The 18020-nt window shown below is 41.0% G+C and overlaps 1 protein-coding gene across 8 annotated transcripts; it reads right to left on the bottom strand.

Annotated features, from left to right (window-relative positions):
- Positions 1-47: 47 nt before the first annotated feature.
- On the bottom strand, positions 48-16601 carry LOC110507790 (dixin-A). Of its 8 annotated transcripts, none has more exons than XM_036965182.1 (15): positions 16007-16599; positions 11279-11436; positions 10961-11193; positions 8068-8157; positions 7748-7801; positions 7589-7639; positions 7239-7343; positions 7031-7084; positions 6830-6919; positions 6650-6724; positions 6239-6403; positions 6005-6071; positions 4246-4354; positions 3869-3977; positions 48-418 (listed from the first exon to the last, which is right to left on the bottom strand). In XM_036965182.1, the coding sequence occupies exons 1-15, from the start codon at positions 16027-16029 to the stop codon at positions 335-337; spliced, it is 1467 nt and encodes a 488-aa protein (XP_036821077.1). In that variant the 5' UTR covers positions 16030-16599; the 3' UTR covers positions 48-334. The 8 variants fall into 8 exon arrangements, with proteins under 8 accessions (XP_036821077.1, XP_036821076.1, XP_036821078.1 ...); XM_036965181.1 differs by having other exon boundaries at positions 6239-6406; positions 6830-6916; XM_036965183.1 differs by having other exon boundaries at positions 6830-6916.
- Positions 16602-18020: the final 1419 nt, after the last annotated feature.

Below are 18020 nucleotides of genomic sequence, written 5' to 3'. Positions count from 1 at the left end.
AGTTACATTAACTGCATGTCTAGGAAATAGTTCACAAATAGTCAATATTCATGCAGTAATCCATGTTTATTAAAACGTAAAAATTGTATTCATTCATATTTGGCAACTAGAACTTGTACTTCAAACAGTTACTGTAAGTCAAATGTCCATAGGAAAGAGACATTTTTGAAAGTATGGTTTCATCTCGAAACAGTAATAAATAGATTGATCCCAATTGTTATAATAGCTACCTCTGCAGGGCTGCTGTGAATACTGAGAGGGTGTTATGGCATCATAGTCCAGGGGTCACAGTTTGAGGCTAGTGGTTCCCTCTATGGTTGGTTGGTTCCCACTTCTACCGTCTCTCTCCATGGTCCTCCTCCACCCAGGCCACTATCTTCCCCTCCCAGCCAGGCACCAGCGCTCCATCCTGGAACACCTGAGAACACCAACCAGAACCAGACAGGCATGCTCTTATAATATAAACTATGACATATACAGGCACAGACAGTCTCTAAACACATACACTACATGACCAAAAGTATGTGAACACCTGCTCGTCGAACATCTCATTCCAAAATCATGGGCATTAATATGGAGTTGGTCCCCCCTTTTCTGCCAAAACAGCCTCCACTCTTCTGGGAAGGCTTTCCACTAGATGTTGAAACATTGCTGCAGGGACTTGCTTCCATTCAGCCACAAGGTCGGGCACTGATGTTGGGCGATTAGGCCTGGCTCACAGTTGGTGTTCCAATTCATCCCAAAGGTGTTCGATGGGGTTGAGTTCAGTGCTCTGTGCAGGCAAATCAAGGTCTTCCACACCGATCTCGACAAACCATTTCTATACGGACCTCTTTGTGCACAGGAGCATTATCATGCTGAAACAGGAAAGGGCCTTCCCCAAACTGTTGCCACAAAGTTGGAAGCACAGAATGGTCTAGAATGTCATTGTACGCTGTAGCGTTAAGATTCCCCTTCGCTGTAACTAAGGAGCCTAGCCCGAAGCATTATTCCTCCTCCAACAAACTTTACAGTTGGCACTATATACAGTGGGGCAAAAAAGTATTTAGTCAGCCACCAATTGTGCAAGTTCTCCCACTTAAAAAGATGAGAGGCCTGTAATTTTCATCATAGGTACACTTCAGCTATGACAGACAAAATGAGAAAAAAAAATGCAGAAAATCGCATTGTAGGATTTTTTATGAATTTATTTGCAAATTATGGTGGAAAATAAACTTTTGTTATTGACCAAATACTTATCTCAATACTTTGTTATATACCCTTTGTTGGCAATGACAGGGGTCAAATGTTTTCTGTAAGTCTTCACAAGGTTTTCACACACTGTTGCTGGTGTTTTGGCCCATTCCTCCATGCAGATCTCCTCTAGAGCAGTGATGTTTTTGGGCTGTTGCTGGGCAACACAGACTTTCAACTCCCTCCAAAGATGTTCTATGGGGTTGAGATTTGGAGACTGGCTAGGCCGCTTCTTACGAAGCCACTCCTTCATTGCCCGGGCGGTGTGTTTGGGATCATTGTCATGCTGAAAGACCCAGCCACGTTTCATCTTCAATGCCCTTGCTGATGGAAGGAGGTTTTCACTCAAAATCTCACGATACATGGCCCCATTCATTCTTTCCTTTACACCGATCAGTCGTCCTGGTCCCTTTGCAGAAAAACAGCCCCAAAGCATGATGTTTCCACCCCCATGCTTCACAGTAGGTATGGTGTTCTTTGGATGCAACTCTACAAACACTACGAGTTGAGTTTTTACCAAAACGTTATATTTTGGTTTCATCTGACCATATGACATTCTCCCAATCTTCTTCTGGATCATCCAAATGCTCTCTAGCAAACTTCAGACGGGCCTGGACATGTACTGGCTTAAGCAGGGGGACATGTCTGGCACTGCAGGATTTGAGTCCCTGACGGCGTAGTGTGTTACTGATGGTAGGCTTTGTTACTTTGGTCCCAGCTCTCTGCAGGTCATTCACTAGGTCCCCCCGTGTGGTTCTGGGATTTTTGCTCACCGTTCTTGGGATCATTTTGACCCCACGGGGTGAGATCTTGCGTGGAGCCCCAGATCGAGGGAGATTATCAGTGGTCTTGCATGTCTTCCATTTCCTAATAATTGCTCCCACAGTTGATTTCTTCAAACCAAGCTGCTTACCTATTGCAGATTCAGTCTTCCCAGCCTGGTGCAGGTCTACAATTTTTCATTTCATGAAGCTCCCGACAAACAGTTATTGTGCTGAGGTTGCTTCCAGAGGCAGTTTGGAACTCAGTACTGAGTGTTGCAACCGAGGACAGATGATTTTACGCGCTACGCGCTTCAGCACTTGGTGGTCCCATTCTGTGAGCTTGTGTGGCCTACCACTTTGCGGCTGAGCCGTTGTTGCTCTTAAATGTTTCCACTTCACATTAACAGCACTTACAGTTGACTGGGGCAGCTCTAACATGGCAGAAATTTGACCAACTGACCTGTTGGAAAGGTGGCATTCTATGACAGTGTCATGTTGAAAGTCACTGAGCTCTTCAGTAAGGCCATTCTACTGCCAATGTTTGTCTATGGAGATTGCATAGCTGTGTGCTCAATTTTATACACCTGTCAGCAACGGGTGCGGCTGAAATAGCCAAATCCACTAATTTGAAGCGGTGTCCACACACTCTTGTATATATACAGTTGAAGTCGGAAGTTTACAAATCAATCCAGAACAACAGCAAAGGACCATGTGAAGATGCTGGAGGAAACAGGTACAAAAGTGTCTATATCCACAGTAAAACGAGTCCTATATCAACATAACCTGAAAGGCTGCTCAGCAAGGAAGAAGCCACTGCTCCAAAACCGGCATAAAAAAGCCAGACTACGGTTTGCAACTGCACATGGGGACAAAGATCGTACTTTTTGGAGAAATGTCCTCTGGTCTGATGAAACATAAATAGAACTGTTTGGCCATAACGACCATCGTTATATTTGGAGGAAAAAGGGGGATGCTTGCAAGCCGAAGAACACTATCCCAACCGTGAAGCACGGGGGTGGAATCATGTTGTGTGGGTGCTTTGCTGCAGGAGGGACTGGTGCACTTTACAAAATAGATGGCATCATGAGGAAAGAAAAGTATGTGGATATATTGAAGCAACATCTCAAGACATTGGTCAGGAAGTTAAAGCTAGGTCGCAAATGGATCTTCCAAATGGACAATGACCCCAAGCATACTTCCAAAGTTGTGGCAAAATGGCTTAAGGACAACAAAGTCAAGGTATTGGAGTGGCCATCACAAAGCCCTGACCTCAATCCTATAGAACATTAGTGGGCAGAACTGAAAAAGCGTGTGTGAGCAAGGAGGCCTACAAACCTGACTCAGTTACACCAGCTCTGTCAGGAGGAATGGGCCAAAATTCACCCAACGTATTGTGGGAAGCTTGTGGAAGGCTACCCGAAATGTTTGACCCAAGTTAAACAATTTAAAGGCAATGCTACCAAATACTGTTGAGTGTATGTAAACTTCTGGCCGACTGGGAATGTGATGAAAAAAATAAAAGCTGAAATAAATCGTTCTCTCAACTATTATTCTGACATTTCACATTCTTAAAATAAAGTGGTGATCCTAACTGACCTAAAACAGGGATTTTTTAATAGGATTAAATGTCAGGAATTGTGAAAACTGAGTTTAAATGTATTTGGCTAAGGTGTATGTAAACCTCCGATTTCAACTGTTGTTTATCAACTATAGAGAATCCTCGTCTCTATGATCTTAAAATAGTTATTGGGTTTCGGAACTATTGCCAATTCCATGTGTTTTATCTTTTCATTTTGGTCATTGTCATTTCTGCCTCAGTGGTTGACCCTATCTAAATGTAACCCCAAAGCTGTAATCCAAAACATGCCTACCTCCTCCTTCACAGTCCCAAACTCTGGGTCGAGGGCTTTGAAGTGGTACCTGAAGCTACCCTGGCGGTCCACCGCTGCCTTGAAGTCTCTCAGAGTCACCTCCCCCAGCCTAACAGCACAGCACAGTCCCACTGTCAGATGGCATCATGGTACATTGATCTGTGCAGAGACACAGACATGCACATTCCCTCACAACGCTACTGCACATAGACACACAACACACACACCAATGACACACATGCATGCATTCAATAACCTAAAAATATACATGTGTACTAACATACACATTAACATCCAGACAGCACGCAACCATACAACACAAAGATACACGTGCAATGGATATCTTCAAGACCCAAAGAGGGATTCTGGATTCGTACCTTTTGGAGATGTTGACCAGGAAAGGAGTGAGTGAGCGATCAGTGAAGTAGAGGACTTTAGTGGAGACTGTGGAGTCCAGGCCAGGGCTACTGTGGGAGTGAGCTATTTCTGAAAACAAAAACATATTGGTCGGCTTACTGGCTACAGCTTAAAGACAGGATTGATTGATTTAATTTGCCAATTAAAAAACATACACATAGTCCATATATGAAAATAAAAATGACAGGGCCATCACAAGAAAGTCATACTTATTTCCATGGTGCTAAAACAGTATATTACATAGATACAGACACATGACATAGATACAGACACATGACGTAGATACAGACACATGACATAGATAGACTCATGACATAGATACAGACACATGACAGATACAGACACATGACATAGACAGACACATGACATAGATACAGACACATGACGTAGATACAGACACATGACGTAGATACAGACACATGACGTAGATACAGACACATGACATAGATACAGACACATGACATAGATAGACTCATGACATAGATACAGACACATGACAGATACAGACACATGACATAGACACATTTTTTATTTCTGTTTCTATTGCTCGATCATTAGCCAGCATAAGATACTTTTTGAATGAAGTTGTGATTTTGATTTGATTTATTAGGATCCCCCATTAGCCGACACCGATGGCGACAGCTAGCCTTACTGAGGTCCGACACATTACGAAAAATACATTACAGGCAAAATACCTTACAATTTGCATGCATTTAAAAACATTAACATGTAGTGTGTGCATTGAATTAGTTATACATGTCAGTACATACACAAAACAAGTAGGTCACATGGGGAGAGGCGTTGTGCCTTGAAGTGTTGCTTTATTTGTTTTTTGAAACCAGGTTTGCTGTTTACTTGTGCTATATAAGATGGAAGGGAGTTCCATGCACTGTTTGCTTGACGTACATGGTGGCATGTCTGGTGGGGTAAGTGTGTGTGTCAAGCTGTGTGTAAGTTGACCATTCAAACCATTTGGAATTTCCAACACAAGAAGTGACACAGTCAGTCTTTCCTCAACTCTTAGCCAAGAGAGACTGGCATGCATAGTATTAATATTATCTTTCTGATTACAACAAGAGCAAGATGTGTCACTCTGTTCTGGGCCAGCTGCAGCTTAACTAGGTCTTTCTTTGCAGCACTTGACCACATGACTGGACAATAATCAAGATAAGATAAAACTGCAGGATTTGCTTTGTGGAGTGTGGTGTCAAAAAAGCAGAGCACCTCTTTATTATGGACAGACCTCTCCCCATCTTTACAACCATTGAATCTATATTTTTTGACCATGACTCTTTACAATCTAAGGTAACAACAAGTAATTTAGTCTCCTCAACTATGGTCGGCATGGCTTTGAGTTGCTGTGATAGTTTGTTCCACTCAACAGCGTCAGTATATAAAAAGGTGTTCTTTCCAGATAGACTATTACATTTAAAACGGGCAATATCAGGGTCTATTGCTGTGGTGTTGTATTGGTGGAAATCTCTAATATAAGTAAAATCATTTGATAGGTACCTGGAGGCTGAGTCTTCAATAATTATGTGGACCAGACCAAGTTGGATTAATATGACTCTTTTCTCTACAGATAGCCAGCCTAGCTAATTCAAATCCTCAATACCTCCTAACATGTGCTCAATGTAATTGAATTACACAATTATATAAAGTTGCATGAAGAGAATTAGTAAGGTTGTTGAGAACGACAAAACAAACGGTACATCTTACTTGAGCTGGGTGGCCATGAGTCCCTGTCTGTGGGGTTGGCTCTTCGTCCTGGTGACTTGTACTGACCCTACAAGAAGACAGAGTCTCAGTTACTAAGAGAAATGCCAATTCAATCAGTCACGATGTGCACACGATGTGCACACGATTATCACATCAGGTGCATAATATCACGCTAACAGCACCCTTCTCTGTGGTCCTCTGTGTGTATTGCTGTGTGTGTGTGTGTGTATGTACCCCTCTGTCCTGCTGCCTGCGGCGTGTGTCGAGTGTGTATAGGCGGTCCATGAGACTGGCCACCCCTTGCTCCAGTGTGTCCAGGGTGTGATGCTGAGGGTCGTGACCTGAGAAGCCATCCCTCAGACTACGCAGGGCCTCCCTTACCAGCTGCAGTTCCTCCCCCTGCTAACACACACACAAACCCACACACACACATAATGACATAAACCACTAGAACTGGTGTCCAGGCACATTTGAAGGTTGTTGATCATTTGGCCACGGCCTTCACCTCTATTAGGTCTCTAGCTCTAGAAACAGCTATAATGATGACATGAAACATATCTAAAACACACATTTAATGAATCACCCCCTCCCTCCAACCAACATGTAAACACATGTAGGAAATGTTCATAGGTGTGCATGACTCACCGCTGTGTGTTGGAAGGCCGGACCAGGGGGTGGGCCCACAGAGTTACTGTACCCACTCTTTTCACTCCTAGATGACTGAAGAAAAACAGACATAACATATCTTACCAACTTCACAAGCTACAATGAATACATGTCATTTACTGTAAGTGCAGTGGAAACAGTTTGATTATGGTACCATACCCTATGGCTTCCTTCATTAGAGTTGTGCCGAGCATCGTCCAGTTTCAATTGCTGTTGCTGAAGTAGTCTATCCTTTTTTCCAAGTTTCTGCTGGTTTTATAGACATATCACTGTGATATCTGTGATACTTTCATACATTTCAACCACATAATCATATCCAAATGTTAAAGTATGTTAAAATGGAAAATGTTCTGATCTTACCTCATATTCACTGAGCAGTTTGTTCCGATCGCTCAACTTCCGTTTGAGCTCTGCCTACAAATATACAAATATATACTTATATTTGTAATGTGGATGAACAAAACATTTTGTGAATATTTGAATACATAAATAGATAGAGCCATTGAATATAAAGGTCAAATATTTATTCTAAATGTCAACGTGTGTATTATCATATAATCTGACTCACGTTCTCCCCCTCCAGTTGTTCTTTGCCCATACTGCACCTCAGTAGCTCCTGCTTCAGCTGCAGCACCGCAGCCTCCTGTACAGACATACGCTGCTGAAGAGCATCCTAATGAGGAAAGGCAGATCAAAGACAACGCTAGAGAGGCCGGCTTGCCTACCAAAGAGTAAGGACCCACTAATATGGATCATTATGAAGCCTTAAACAGAGCACAACTCTTCTGTAAAGGAACAGTGGAGGCTAAAAGGGTTTGTTTCTCTACCCAGAGCTGGCATGAGAACTGAATAAAAGCCACTAATCTATGTATAAGTAACAATCCAAACAAACTGAAGGGTTTGACTGGCAGGTTTTACCTTAATGGCCTGAAGGTGGCGTGCCTCCTGCTTGTGCCTCAGAAGCTCCCTCTGAGATGACAGAGAGACAGACAGACTCAGAGACATTTCATTAGGGGAAGGTATGTGCTCTTAAAGCAGCTCATCCACATTAAGCCCAATTACTTTTGCTTACTGTACCTTCAGATCAAGAGCCTCCTCCATGCTTTGGTCCAGACGACTGCGGATTAGAACCTTCAAAGCGAGGGGATGAGAGGCATTATGAGAAAATAGAGAAATGCCAGAGCTTATAAAGAGACAGTGGCCTGGCATGAAAGCAGGCTAAGCAGATAACAGACTCATTCACACTTCTACAGTATCTGCGTCTTCTCTGGACTGTAGAGTGACAGTAAAAACATTATAGCGTGCCAGGGTCTGACGCTGCTACATCACAGTGAGTGGCTGAACATGCCATACTATCTAAAGTGAATGTAGAGAGAGGATGGGGGCGGACACAGTACCAGCTGCTGCTCAGAGTTAGCCCTGCTATCCCCGAAGCCCATGGAGACATCCTGCTCGTCCTCAGGGAGAGAGCCGTGCAGCAGTAGAGCCTGGAGAGAGAAGAGAGGGATGGACACATACTGTACACATAAGATAAAGCCTACACACCCAGAATACATTTCACAGTATAAACACACACCAGAGAGAAATAAAGCCTGTTGACCACATCACATGCGTGCATAAAAACATGTCAGACACACACACACACCGATATGGACGTACAACCTCACGTACACCACAAGTCTGCCAACCTGAACTGGAGAGTGAACATAGAGCAAATGCTTGGCTTGGACATGATCATGTGATCATCCTCAGTTGGGCAGGGTGGGGTAGAGGTGGGGGGTGATTTTTATACCTGACAGGATAGATTAGATTGTGCTAGATTAAGAGCACTCAGATCCTTGATACCAGATTATGTTTGGATGATCACAATCTCATTGTCCTCATTGTCTCACCTACCTTAGCTGGAGTCTTGGAGGGATACATCTTATACATACTAAAGATGTTCACATAAAGCTATGTTTGTATGTCTGACAGTGTATCTATCTGTGTGTGTCTGTAGAGTGTGTGTGTTAAGGTTATTATAGTTTTGTGTTTTTCTTCTATTAGTTTAAACATTTTCATTTGAAATCAGTTTAGTTTCAGTTAGTTTTCAGTTCCATTTTACTCATTTTTATTTAGTTATTGTATCATAAAAACATTTCTATTTCGTTTTTATATTATATAGTTTTAGTGTTAGGGACAGAACGAAGCCTATGCGTGGGAGGCTAGGAGCCATTTATGTGTTGCAAAGTGTTTGGTTTTTTTGGGAGGTCACTTCTTGACCCTTTGGGGCAGTAATGCATAAGGTGCTGGGTCAGGTCATAGGTTAGGATAGGTTTAAAGGTAGACTCAGCGAAATGACGTAGATGCACCAAGTAACAGTAGTACAGTAGTACTTCACTCCTCGACTTTCGTCTTGGTTTAGCCTTACCATTCAAACGCACCCAATATCTGTGGTGCTGCTCGTGGCAAAGTCATCTCACTGAGTCTATCTTTAAATGATTAAGTAAATGTCTAACCCACCAGATTCAGAAGCTTGAAAACCCCATTAGAAAAAAAGCTTGTAAATTCTAAATCTGAACATACAGTGCATTTGGAAAGTATTCAGACCACTTGACTTTTTCCATATTTTGTTACATTACATCCATTATTTTGTTACATGTTTTCCCTCTTCAATCATCAATCTACACACACATAATGACAAAGCGAAAACAGGTTTTTTGAATACTTATTTACATAAGTATTCAGGCCCTTTGCTATGAGACTCGAAATTGAGCCCAGGTGCATCCTGTTTCCATTAATCACCCTTGAGATGTTTCTACAACTTCATTGGAGTCCACCTGTGGTAAATTCAATTGACTGGACATGATTTGGAAAGGCACACACCTGTATATATAAGTTCCCACAGTTGACAGTGCATGTCAGAGCAAAAACCAAGCCATGAGGTCGAAGGAATTGTCAGTAGAGCTCCGAGACAGGATTGTGTCGAGGCACAGTTCTGGGGAAGGGTCCAAAAATAATTCTGCAGCATTGAAGGTCCCCAAGAAAACAGTGGCCTCCATCATTCTTAAATGGAAGAAGTTTTGAACCACCATGACTCTTCTTAGAGCTGGCCACCCGACGAAATATAGCAATCGGTAGAGAAGGGCCTTGTTCAGGGAGGTGACCAAGAACCTGATGGTCACTCCTCTGTGGAGAACCTTACAGAAGGACAACCATCTCTGCAGCACTCCATCAATTAGGCCTTTATGGTAAAGTGGCCAGAGAGAAGCTACTCCTCAGTAAAAGGCACATGACAGCACGCTTGGAGTTCAGGACTGTCAGACCATGATTAACAAGATTCTCTGGTCTGATGAAACCAAGATGGAACTCTTTGGCCTGAATGCCACATCTGGAGGAAACCTGGCACCATCCCTACGGTGAAGCATGGTGGTGGTAGCATCATGCTGTGGGGATGTTTTTCAGCAGTAGGGAGTGGGTGATAAGTCAGGATTGAGGGAAAGATGAACGGAAGAGATGAAAAAAGAGATCCTTGATGAAAACCTGCTTCAGAGCGCTCAGGACCTCAGACTGGGGCGAAGGTTCAGCTTCCAACAGGACAATGACCCCATTAGCACACAGCCAAGACAACACAGAACACAGGAGTGGCTTCGGGACAAGTCTCTGAATGACATTGAGTGGCCCAGCCAGAGCCTGGACTTTAACCCGATCGAACATCTCTGGAGATACCTGAAAATAGCTGTGCAGCGACGCTCCACATCCAACCTAACAGAGTTTGAGAAGATCTGCAGAGAAAAGTGGGAGAAACTCCCCAAATACAGGTGTGCCAAGCTTGTAGCGTCATACCCAAGAAGACTCCAGGCTGTAATCACTGCCAACGGTGCTTCAACAAAGTACTGAGTTAAGGGTCTGAACATTTATGGAAATGTGATATTTCAGTTTTTTTTATTTGTAACAATTTTTTTTTTTAAACAGTTTTTGCTTTGTCATTATGGGGTATTGTGTGTGGATTGATGAGGGGGGAAAACAATTTAATCAATTTTAGAATGAGGCTGTAACTTAACAAAATGTGGAAACAGTCAAGAGGTCTGAATACTTTCCGAATGCAATGTAATTCATGATGGTTTTTATTTATTTTTTATTTTAGTTGGTTTTGGAGTCAAATACAATAGTTTCAGAATAATTTTTGTTTTTGAAACAGGTTTGTTAATTATTTTATTTCAGTTTACTAAATTGTTTTAGTTTTAGTTTACTACAATATCGTGTGTGTGTGTGTGTGTGTGTGTGTGTGTGTGAGGAGTCTTTAGTTACCTGTAGACGGAACACCATCCTCCTGGCCTCCTGCATCTCCTTTTCCAGCTGCTCCTGGTGACACTCCAGCTGCTCCTCCCATGATCTCTCCTCCTCTGGCCCACTATGCCCCGGGGTCGGACACAGGCCACAGAGAGACAACACCTCTTCTGGAGGGCACAGACACACAGACGGACAGCCGGACAAACAGACAGAGGGAGAGATGGAGGCATGGACAGATAAACAGAGACAGACTGGGCATGATAAAACGTCATTTTTGTAGCAGATAAATCAAATGGAAACAGATTTCAGGAACGAGCAAATGAATGTGCAGCCAACCTGTATCAGATTTCCTTTCCGTCAACTCTGATTTGTCATCTCCAGGCTCGGCGTGGTCTTCAGATTGAGCTGAGATAAATACTTCTTTAGGAGTGTCTGTGGACTGAGCGATGATGTATTCTTCTTTAGGGGAGTGTGCAGGGCTGGCTGAACTGAGGCTGCAACAGTTTGTGGGAAAGACAAGAATAAGGAATGAGTTTGTTTGCTGCTGAGCCAAATTAAATAAATACATATTCATGGAAGACATTCTTCTTGAAATTACATATACTGTAAATGCCATCTAGACTAAGCAATATTTCAACAGAATGATACACTGTGAACATACACTCCCTCTGTATTTATTTGGACAGTGAAGCTAAAACTTTTAATATGGCTCTATACTCCAGCATTTTGGATTTGAGATCAAATGTTTCACATGCGACAGACATTATGTTTTAAAATACACTCAAATAAGAGATGACATTCTGTATAGTGACCGAATAGTGGCCCAAAATGCTGGAATATAGAGCCAAATTAAAAGTTTCACTGTCCATCAACCAATCAAATCAAATGTTATCGCCAAATATAGCAGGTGTCGACCTTACAGTGAAATGCTTACTTACAAGCCTTTAACCAACAATGCAGTTTTAAGAAAAATAAGTATTAAGAAAGTCTTTACTAAAATAAACGGAAGTAAAATAGAAAAATAAGAAAAATAACAAATAATTGAGCAATAATAAAATAACATTAGCGAGGCTATATACAGGGGGTACCGATACAGGGTCAATGTGCGGGGGCACCGGTTAGTCGAGGTAATTGAGATAATATGTTAATGTCGGTAGAGGTAAAGTGACAACGCATAGATAATAAACAGAGTAGCAGCAATTTTTTGGGCCTTCGAATACGGAGGGGGTGTAAGTAAACATATAGATGGAATTTGTTTGTTCATTTATTCATTCATTCATTCAACTTAATTGACACAAACATAAGTGACTGTCCAAAATATTAAGTTTTACTTAAATTAAAATGCACTTTACAGGCAACTTCAGACAAATGGGACACATTTCAGTCAAACAACTAACTATTTCCTTTTTCAAACAGTCAGATAGGGGCGGGATTTAGAAACATGCTGTTTTAGTTTTTGTAACAACGCATTCTTAGGATTGTTTTTTCCTCCGGAGACATCAGTTCAAAACTGGCAATGATTTCAATGTCTCTGAGAGGATGATTTCCTCTTTCAGAATGTCCTGAGTCTGTTATGTACTCAGTCTGTATGTTATGATGATCTTTGTCTGTTCTGAGTACATTCCAAGCACCCTGAGGTCTGGGCCTCTTGTCATGTTCCCTCATGTGTTTTTTAGAAATGGGATCCAGCCACATGTTTTCTATAACCCCAGGCATTAGATATGGCTCCCAGAGGGGGGATTCCGTGATCCCTTTCTTCATATCTGTGGGAAAACAACCATGCTTCTGTCTGTGTGGACCAAACAGACCACCATTTGGAGATGGGCAGTATTTCTGTTACATGTATTTGAAATGTATTTTGCATATTTATTCATTTGTATTTCACTGGCCTAGACTACAGTCCAATGTATTTTCTAACAAGATACTTCAGAGAGCTGCATTTTGTATTATCAAAATACTTTTCAACAGTCCTGCTAGACAATTATATAGAGCATGTTTCTTACAAAATAAGTTGAAATTTCAAAAATGTTGTGTTCACACATGTATTTGTTTGATTTACAACTGCACAGGACATTTGACTGAAATAGTCTATGATTCCTTTTGTCTTTTTTTGCCTACTTTAAATGTATTTTATTTTCATACATTCTTTAGGGTATTTTATAACAAGATACATTTCAATGTATCTTTGCCTATCTCCACAGTCATTCACATTTTTATTCAAATTTGGTCTCGTTCGGGGGTGGAGCTCATTAGAATAATAATATTTAGCATGCTTTGCAAGTGTGTCACTCACTCCCTGATCTGTTTCACCTGTCCGTGTGCTTGTCTCCACCCCCCTCCAGGTGTCGCCCATCTTCCCCAATATCCCCTGTGTATTTATACATGTGTTCTCTTGTCTGTTGCCAGTTCGTCAGGTCTTACCAGCGTGCTTTCCCGTCTTCCTTTTGCTCAAGTTCTGTTTCCTAGTTTTCTGGGTTCTGACTATTCTGCCTGTACTGACCCCGAGCCTGCCTGCCATCCTGTACCTGCCTGACTCTGACTTGATCACGAACCCCTGCCCTTTGCCTGCCCCGTGTGTACAATAACTCATCTGAGATCTGTACTATCTGCCTCCTGTGTCTGTATCCGGATCATATCCTGAGTCGTGATAAAGTGTTTATTTTTACATCTACATTAGCATTTGTTATTTAGCATCGATAGCAACTTACAGTCAGTGCATTCAATCATAGTAGAAACAACCACATTATCACTGTCATGGCATGTAAAATGCTTTTGTTACCATTACTGAAAATGTTGAGTGTGTACTTGCAAATTTATTTTGTATTTGAAAATACAAGATACTTGTATTTTAATTCAATACAATACTTTGCAAAAGTATTATGTATGTTATTTTGATACATTGGTTTTTAGGGTATTTTGTAATTAATTGTATTTTGTATTTATATTTTATAATTGTTGCCAGTTTCTGCCACTATTAAACCTAAAACCCTTAGACATTACATGTTGAAAAGGGGAGAGAGACTATGCTCAAATCTTTCTTAAGAGAAATGCAAGATGGGTGGATTATGATGGATTGCATTTATGTAACCATATGTTAATTAGTGTGAAGCGTAATGTTGACATGAGTAATTAGACTCCCATTACAGTCTGTGTGAGATTAATGTCTGGTTTAATGTAGTTAGGATGGCATCCGTCTTCTTTAAACAAACCATACAACTCTATGCACAAGGACTACTTTTAAAAATGTCTACTGAAAATATATATATAAAAACACCTTTATTGAAGAACAGAATGAATGTTTGTATCGTCATTCTGTTCCCAAACTTTGCATCTGCACTGTTCTTCAAGTAAAGGTGTTTTTGTAAAATGTTCAGTGGAAATTGTGAAAAGTAGTCCTTGTGCATATAGTTGTATGGTTTGTTAACTTTGCAATCACTGGTTTTTGTTTGACATACATTTTAAAGTGAAACATCTGAGTCTCAGCATCACTCTGCTACCATGGAATTACCCTTTATCCACCCTTTATCCATTCACTAACACTGTGAACAGAGGGGGATTAATTAGGGTTAATTGGGCCACAGGAGGGTCTGTATGTGCTCTCTTACTGTGCCTCAGCTGTAAATGATTAATACTGTATGTGGAGGCAGGTACCATATGATGCTCGCTTGGATTGATATGTCATTGAGTTGGTAGGGATGTATGGTAGATACAGTATTATGACTTCAATAGAGTTGTGACAATTAGGTTATATACCATTTAGATATCATATTCAGGAAGTTTGGGACGTTTTCTGTCATAAGGGGCCTACTTTGTTGATTCTACTGAACTGCTGAGAAAAAGGGACAGTAGGTTACATAAGCAGAGCCTCTGTGGTCTGGTGGCCATCTTATCTGATTCAACTGAAGTGGTTATGCCTAAGTACTCCCCATTGATAAACAATGCAAATCATTTCAAATCATCTTGTAATAAGAACTACAGGCAAAGAAGTATGGAGGACATGCCAACCAATGTTCTGTGTAAATCTCTCATCGTGGCACCGCCCTTCCTTTGTCCTGGGTAGTTTTATCGCTACATATTCTACTTTCTGTGGATTTCCCTTAGAAGATGTAGCCTGCTGATCTGTTGTGCCAACTGAAACAACAACATACAGTAGAGATACATAAATTAGCAAGAGATTAGCCTTTGAATCTTTTTTAATCCCTTTATATCAAATAAAGTAAATCTTCTTGAAATAACATGTTTTTAATTCAAATATGTCTTCAATTTAACTGAATGAGCATTGATTTAACTTTTCAGTTGTATATCTGAAAGAGGATCACATGCACCTGTGGCCTATTTTACAGTATAATGTAATTTGTGTATTTACTGTAAATATATTTTGGGTTGGAAATAAAACCTCCACTATGGTGGGCAAATATTAAACAGAAATGATCCTAATCTCTGGAACTAAATACTGTATAACACTAAAACACCATGTGAGATTGGACAAGCCCATATACAGTGTGATGCTAATCAGCCTGATCAAAGTAAATCTGAGATGTAAACCGATCTGCAAATGGAAATCACAGCAATGCCAAACACTGTAGATAGCCGTTGCTAGGCAATATCACTCATTCAGCTCACATAGACTATAGATTCTGTTCCAGACAAACAACTACACGGACGCACAGTATCCATACCAGAGAGGCACGCCCACACCTACATTCAGACAAAAGCCGAAAATGATGTGAACTACTCCATTTCTACGAGCTATCACACTATGATTAGTTTCTCTAAAACGTGTTACATAAATATATATTGTAGGAACATAGGATAATATTGATTAGACAAATAAATGACATCTTCTAAATGACATAGTGCTTGCACTGTATCGAGGTGTCATAACCACTCCCGTCACTGTAAAGGTAGCACCATACTGTCAAGGCACATGTAGAGGCACTGGTCAATGAATAAACACTGCATTTCTATATTACAACCACTGATTGTAACAACGAGAAGGAGAGAGACAGTTATGTTTTGTAAATCAAGAGATAATGCAAATCATTTGTGAAATCCAACTCTTACCATTTCATCTGTTTGGCTCCCATGCTGGTTAGTTGCACTCTTTACCTCCCATTCAGCCTCTGCCCTGCATGTGGGTGATCCTGCCCTAGTCAGTCAGAAACATAGCCCCCAAACAACCCCAGCAGCAGGGGTGGGTGCAGCACTGCCAACACTAACCAGCAGACTGAGCCTCCACGTCGCAGACACTACTGTGTGCAATTTGCAATAACAGCAAACAGCATACTCAAATCCTCTCAAGCATATTCCCTACATAAAGCTACAAATCCTAATCAACAGCCCTGGGCTCTTCTCTAAATCACTCCCTGGAAGAACCCAATGGAAATCCTGTCTCAATCCCTCCCAGCCTGTGGCAGAAGGGAGAGGATTGGTGTTCAGGCTCACCAGCGGCTGAATTCTGCCTGGTTTTTCAGAACACACTCCCCCTGTGGCTGAGCTCTCCTCCTCCATATATTTTCTCTATTTTTTTCTCTCACCCTCACGCTATATCTTCCTTCCTCCGCCTCACAGTATTTCTAGTGCTCAGCCGCACAGACTTTTTTCTCTGTCCCTTGTTCTTTCAGTGAGCAGCAAGGCTGTCATACATAACTCTGTCAGAGTGTTACCCTCCCCCTCCCACACTCTCTTTCATACATCCCCCTCCCACACTCTTCCCCTCTCACAGAGGAGGGGGTTTGTATGTGCTGCTACTGTAGCTGAAATGGGACATATCTCCTTTACATTGGGCTGTTAATCTATAGTATATTCTAGGCTAACACTGTGTGGTTTGTGGTTTCCAACTGAACCATTTTGGCTGATTCTAAATCACAGGTTTGCATGGAGCCACATCAAACAAGTTGAAGCATGTGTGAGTGGGTAATGATATATTATCTTATAGTGAGTACCTCGAACAACCAGATCGAGGATACTGGGACATATAATGCTTAAGCATGGATAATAATAGTATTTTAAAGCTATAATCACAGCATGTGACATGAACTATATGATTTGGATAAATAAGCATCCGTTTTCTATTAAATCAAATACTCACACCCTGAGTTTAAATGCATTTTGTGTTGATTGGAGACAGATATAGCACTTGCACAACACAGTATTATCAGCCTGACCAAAACTGTGGGAAATTTGGATCATCTTGGTTTGAATAAGGGAGGCAATGAAGACAAAAGGCTTTGTTTGACATGGAATGCTAATGGTAGGTGTTTACTCTTTTGGGCCCTAGCAGCATCAGCAGGGGAAAGGGATTGAGTTGTATCATATTTACCCCATTAAATCAAATCACATTTTTATTTGTCACATGCTTCGTAAACAACAGGTGAGACTAAGAGTGAAATGCTTACTTACGGGTCCATTTTCCAACAATGCAGAGTTCAAGATATAATAGAAAATAGAAATATTGACACAAGGAATAAATACACAGTTAATAACAAATAACAATGACGAGTAAAAATAACATGGCTATATTAATATAGGAAGTACCAGGTGATAACATGGCTATATTGATATAGGAAGTACCAGGTAATAACATGGATACATTAATATAGGAAGTACCAGGTGATAACATGGCTATATTGATATAGGAAGTACCAGGTAATAACATGGATACATTAATATAGGAAGTACCAGGTGATAACATGGCTACATTAATATAGGAAGTACCAGGTAATAACATGGCTACATTAATATAGGAAGTACCAGGTAATAACATGGCTACATTAATATAGGAAGTACCAGGTAATAACATGGATACATTAATATAGGAAGTACCAGGTAATAACATGGCTATATTGATATAGGAAGTACCAGGTAATAACATGGATACATTAATATAGGAAGTACCAGGTAATAACATGGATACATTAATATAGGAAGTACCAGGTAATAACATGGCTACATTAATATAGGAAGTACCAGGTATATACATGGCTACATACAGGGAGTACCAGGTAATAACATGGCTACATACAGGGAGTACCAGGTAATAACATGGCTACATACAGGGAGTACCAGGTAATAACAT

Source organism: Oncorhynchus mykiss, chromosome 27 (assembly GCF_013265735.2).
Source record: "Oncorhynchus mykiss isolate Arlee chromosome 27, USDA_OmykA_1.1, whole genome shotgun sequence".
Classification (NCBI taxonomy): domain Eukaryota; kingdom Metazoa; phylum Chordata; class Actinopteri; order Salmoniformes; family Salmonidae; genus Oncorhynchus; species Oncorhynchus mykiss.
Note: the sequence above shows the minus strand (reverse complement) of the source record. Positions and strands in the feature narration are given on the sequence as shown.

What these genes read in the sequence shown, in the direction of transcription:
- LOC110507790 (XM_036965180.1), bottom strand. Translation starts at nt 16,029, where the DNA reads ATGGGAGCCAAACAGATGAAATG. An exon ending in CTAACTCTGAGCAGCAGCTG is followed by an intron (nt 7,802 to 8,067) that starts GTACTGTGTCCG and finishes CTCGCTTTGAAG; the next exon opens with GTTCTAATCCGCAGTCGTCT. An exon ending in CTCATGGCCACCCAGCTCAA is followed by an intron (nt 4,355 to 6,004) that starts GTAAGATGTACC and finishes TTTTGTTTTCAG; the next exon opens with AAATAGCTCACTCCCACAGT.